The 5367-nt window shown below is 37.2% G+C and overlaps 1 protein-coding gene across 1 annotated transcript in view; it reads left to right on the forward strand.

The window, feature by feature from the left end:
• Window positions 1-5367, forward strand: part of MGAM2 (maltase-glucoamylase 2 (putative)) — a 78221-nt gene that overhangs the window by 5831 nt on the left and 67023 nt on the right. The window contains exon 3 of the mRNA XM_019666758.1: window positions 1787-1910. Within this exon, the coding sequence (XP_019522303.1) occupies window positions 1787-1910 (124 nt within the window). The remainder of the gene's footprint in view (window positions 1-1786; window positions 1911-5367) is intronic.

Below are 5367 nucleotides of genomic sequence, written 5' to 3' on the forward strand. Positions count from 1 at the left end.
AGCCCATGGCAACCCACTGCCACAGGGGCTGCAGCCTACGCCGTCGCCAGCAACTCACAGCAGCCCAGCTCCAGGTTGAGCTGTTGTTTAGCATCTTTGCTGTGGACGGCAGTGTCACTGGCCCTCATATGTGGGTTCCGAACCGGAGCCCTCTGGCGTCCTAAGCCAGCTCTTAACCACCGCACCACTCGGCCGGCCCAACAATTATATTTACTTTAAAGGCTTGTAATGTTTTTCTTTTAACTGTTTCTTCCAATTTGTTTCTTCTGCTTATTAAGCTGGGTGTCTTTCTGTTGTGGTGTTGGTTTCTCTCCAGTGCTTGGTGCTTCTTAACTGTCATCTTTGTGTTTCATTAGCTGTGGCTGCCTGTCCTATTGACCTTGGCTCACTGAGAATTAAGGGAAGAGACTGCTGAGGTGAAGGGGGGCTGGTTTATTAATAATGCATTGCCATGCCTTCCAGCTCCCAGAAAATCTCCTCACTCCCTTAGCCTATGGACAGATATCGTGGGATGCTCGGCAGTTAGCAAGAGCTTATCAGCTAGCTGTCAGGAATATGAGATTGGGCAGCTAAATGTTCACACTAGAGCTTCCTAATTAATTACCCAAGTTAATTACTGTGCCCCAGGCTCCCTTCTACCTCTCCATACTGACTTGGCTTGGAGCACTTCTTTTTCTGCTCTTGTGTTTTAAGTTATGAATATATTTTTCCTTAAAGCTGATAAAATCTATTTTCTATGTTTCAGGGATTTGGTAACGTTTTTGGTCTACCAAAATATTGTAATCTGTTTTACTGTTGTGTAATGACTTTTGTATTTTTTTTTTCTTAATGGCATTTCTGTTACTTGATGTAAATTTAGTTGGGCGAAGAGATGGGTGCCTATGTTTATGTCAGCATTTTGAATCTATTTGCCATCTAGTTTATTCATTTATGATAACAAAACAATTTTTATATCAGTGTGTCTGAAGGTTGTAGAACCTTTAAAACATACATCTCAGCAAATAATAATAATTTTTTAAGATCCATAGTCAAACCGCTCTGAGAAACCATACTTGGTTGGTTTTTACCTTGTGAATATTCTGAATTTTTTTAATGTCACCCTCTGTCTTAGTTCTACCTCTGTCTTAGTTCTCTTTTCTTACTTTTTAGAAATGCCTTTCTTCATGCCCTGTTGTTACCCATTTCCATGACTTTCTCTCAGGAGAAAGTCCAGTTTGCTTGGTCCGGCTTCCAGCCCATTCTTGGTGTGGATATGGTGTGCCTCCAGCCTTATTTCTCTTACTCGGTTGGTGTTCTTGGCATAATGAACTTGTGGTTTTTCTGTGTCTGTCATGCATGGCTGCTTTCTCTGCTTGGAATACTGCTCTACTGTGCACCTGTCTAACACTTCCTTGTACAGTAGGACTGTACCAACCTGGAAGCCCTTCCCACCTACTCGCAGCCTTCTAGGCTGGATACAATGGCTGGTGTATGTTCCCTTAGCTTCCAGTAGAATCTACTGGAGCACTCATTGCACTGTTCTTGTCTAGATTTACTACTAGACTGGACATCTGCAGAGGCAAGAACTGTATCTCCTTTATCTGCAGACTTAGTTCCTTGTCTAGAGGGTAATAAATACATATTGCATGGCTGGATAAATGTATGACTAAAAGAAGAACGAATAAATGACTGAAAGTAATTATGACCCATCTTAAATTCTTCTTGGAAAAAATTCGTTATAAATAAATAGAGTATTCACTTTCCTTCCTTCATTTCATATAATGCTAACTCTGTGCCATTGTTACAGGAAGTCTGCAGATGGCAATATAAGTGCTGCTGGAAGGCTGTACCAAATATTGATGTCCCTAGGTGCTTCTTCCCCAGGAACTGGGGCTATGAAGTCAGCAGTGGCCTTAAAAATACAAGCACAGGTGAGCATTGCTCTAATGTTGCCCAAGGGAACAACTCTTTATGGCCAGATAAGTTAACTGTGAAATAAAACCTAAATGCTTTCTTCTCTCCCTCTCTCCCCCTCCCTCCCTCCCTCNCAATGATGGTGCCAACTTGGGCCAGTGAAGCAACGTCCTCCACAACTAGACTGAAGAACAAAAGGACAGCAACTTGTCTGTTCCCCTTCCCCGATCCCCCAAAGCTGTTCCCCTCCCCCAATTCCCCAATAAAATCTTTAAAAAAAAAAGAATATCAACTCTGAATCCTGCTTAGTATTAACAACTTTATTATAAAAGTTGTATATATTCAGATTTTATTCCTTTGCTCCATATTTTATATTCTATATCCCATAATATCCTATTGTGATATTAAATAATATTGCATTAAATTTGAGGTTAAATTTAGGCAATATTGACATCTCAATAATTTTGAATCTTCCCATTTTAAAAACATAGAAGTCTCTCTATTTTAATTCTCTCTCTCTCTCTCTGTCTCTCTCTCTCTCTCCATCTCCATCTCCATATGTATATGTATATGTATTTATTGAGTTTTATGTTTTTCTTAATATACATTTTATTACATAGATTTTTATTACATATGCACTATGGAGTTTTTCCCCAAGATATTTTACATGTGTAGTTTGTATTATAAATACAACCCATTAGCTTTTCTACCTGGTGCTAGTGTATGTTATTGTGATAACACTGAAAATGAAAAACGAAGAAAACATATAATGGCTTAAAACTCAAATAGGGATGGCAGGGAAGACTGCATGCAAAAATAGTTGTGTTTACCTGAATGTACTGGATTTCTTGCCCTATTGATTTTTATAGAGGCCTGTGGCTTCAGAACAGTTTATGGCAATGAAACTCACCTTTGGACTTTGCAGGCATCAGTTTCAGAAACAGCAGAGCTACTTAATGTCTGTCTCAGACTTAGGGAAATCAGTCTTCCAGAGGCTATCCAGAACCCCCAAACCCTTTCTCTGCTGATCCCCTCCAGCCTTTTTATTGTCTGAGGAGGATGAGGCAGGAATATCAATTGCATATATGGAGAATTCAATACATTTAAGATTTTATAGTTATATTGTGCTTTGTTTATCATATGCATGAAACATCGACTTAAGTTATTTTCCTGTTGTGGATTTTCAGAGCAATTACAGCAGATATTAGCATCTAAAATACTTGTTGGTACTATACTTTTTCCAAATGTGTTGTGACATATTATTTTGTTTTTTTTAATCACAAAATCTATACCGGACAAATTCCTTTAATAAGATTCAGGCAATGCAGTTATGTACAGAAGAAAATAGGAAAGACATTATTCGTAATGCTTCCTTTCTCCCTCCAAATCCCTTCCCCAGAATCAAGTCAATAGCTTGGTGTGTGTTAGTGGTCACCAGGGGCACGGAGGGAGGTAACACCCTCCACCCCACTGATAAAGCTGCCAGACATCCTCTGGGGTAAAAATAACAAGCACCTGACCACAGGTTTCCTGATAGAGACAGGAGGTAGCAGAACTGTAAAGGTCAAAGGAAAATGTCTGCAAAAGTACCTGTTAACTGCTCAAGGATGCTTGCAACTACTTCCCCTATTGCTTACTCAATAAAAACCCCCAGCAAAAGCCTGCAGGCGGCTGATGCGAGTTTTAGGCTCAGCCCCGACAGGCAAATAAAGCTGCTTAGTTTGGACATGTGCCTCAGACTTTAACTCCTCAGCAAACCTTTCAGTGGGTGTACCCTCCTTTTGATTTTTCTATGCTTTTGCATATATTTCTATATTTTGCACATGTATTTATATATTTTTGTTTCATTTTAACACAAATTTAATTATAGTACGTATATTATTTTGTAACCTGCTTTTTGCTTCTGTGGAGGAGGTCCTATGATTTTTTTTTTGCCAGTGTTGTGAATTACATTAAAAGATTTCTTAATTTTGAACCATTCTAGCTTTCTCTTGATAACCCTTACTTAGCTAGTATATATCAATTTTTTACTGCACTAATGGATTCAGATGTAGCATTTCATTAAAATTTTACACATTATGTTTTTTGAAGTGAAATTGGGATAGTATATGTATTTTGCTCAATTGTTTATTTGGACTTTCCTTGTCTAGTTTGTTACCAGAATTATTCTAGTTTATTAAAAAGAGTCAGGACACTTTCCACCTTCTTCTAAGTCCTGAAAGGATATTGATATATAATACGAAAATATTCTATTCCCCAAATTATCTGGGCAAGGTATCATTTTTTTTACAGAAAGATCTTTGACTACTTCTTACAATTTCCTAGGTTTTCTATTTTTCTCATCTAATTTTTGCTATTTAACATTTTACTATTTAAAGATTCAAATTACAGTTCTATATCCATTGGCAAATATTTGTACAAATAGTTTCATCATAATTCTTATTTTAAAAAGTCCTATGTATCTGTTATCATTCTCCATTTTTGTTTCAAATCATGTTTGTCTCCCTCTGTTTTTGAAAAAACAGGACTTGATAAGTTATTCGTATTTCTTTGATCTTTTCAAAGAGCCTCCTTTAGATTTATTGACCTGCCAAACTAACATCAAAACATATCCTCACACTATAATAATTATCAGTGTGGAATTAAAGCAGAAATCGATACATATGCCATTGGAATATTATAGAACATCTCAAAGTGCCTATCCATATTCTCATATATGTGCACTTAAGTTTCGTTTATAGTAAAAATGACATTTCACATCAGTAGTGGAAATAAGGTCTATTTAATTAATGGTGGCGTCTGTCTCACTCACTGGGCTTGCTGACAGCACTGTGTCATGTGACCTTAGATGACTACCTGGAACAGAGTAGGCACTCGTTTCAGGTTTTAAGTGGATGACTTTAGATATTTGTTTCTTTTCACTTTCATTAATTACTGCTTTTACTCATTACTTTTTTATGCAGTTCTTGTGGGTTTCTTTTCTGGTTTCTTGGATTGTATATTGAGTTATACATTCTATGTAGCATGACTTCCTCTCTTTCTTTGATACCTCCTTTCCTCACCGGTGTCCTCATGTCACTCCTTTTGGAATCTTCTAGTTGAGTGTTGCTGTCTGAGTCCACTGGTCACTTCTTCTCACACTTCCCATATCTTTATCTTTATATATATGATGTTTTGTGGCAATACTAAACTTGATTAAAAAAAAAATTTTTTTTTTGTCTTGACACTTCTCTTTTACTGTTTCTGTTTATGTTATTCAGTCCAAATAGTAAAGAGATTCAAGTCTTGTTGTTGGATATCTTAACTTTCAATATTCTTTGTTGCTTTTTTTTTCATGGAAGCAACAGCTGTATGCCTCTCTCTCTGAAGATAACAATTATATTAACTTTTTTTTTTTAAGATTTTTATTGGGGAATTGGGGGGATGGGAACAGTGCTGGGGAATTGGGGGAAGGGGAACAGACAAGTTGCTGTC

Source organism: Hipposideros armiger, unplaced genomic scaffold, assembly GCF_001890085.2.
Source record: "Hipposideros armiger isolate ML-2016 unplaced genomic scaffold, ASM189008v1 scaffold_478, whole genome shotgun sequence".
NCBI classification, from domain to species: domain Eukaryota; kingdom Metazoa; phylum Chordata; class Mammalia; order Chiroptera; family Hipposideridae; genus Hipposideros; species Hipposideros armiger.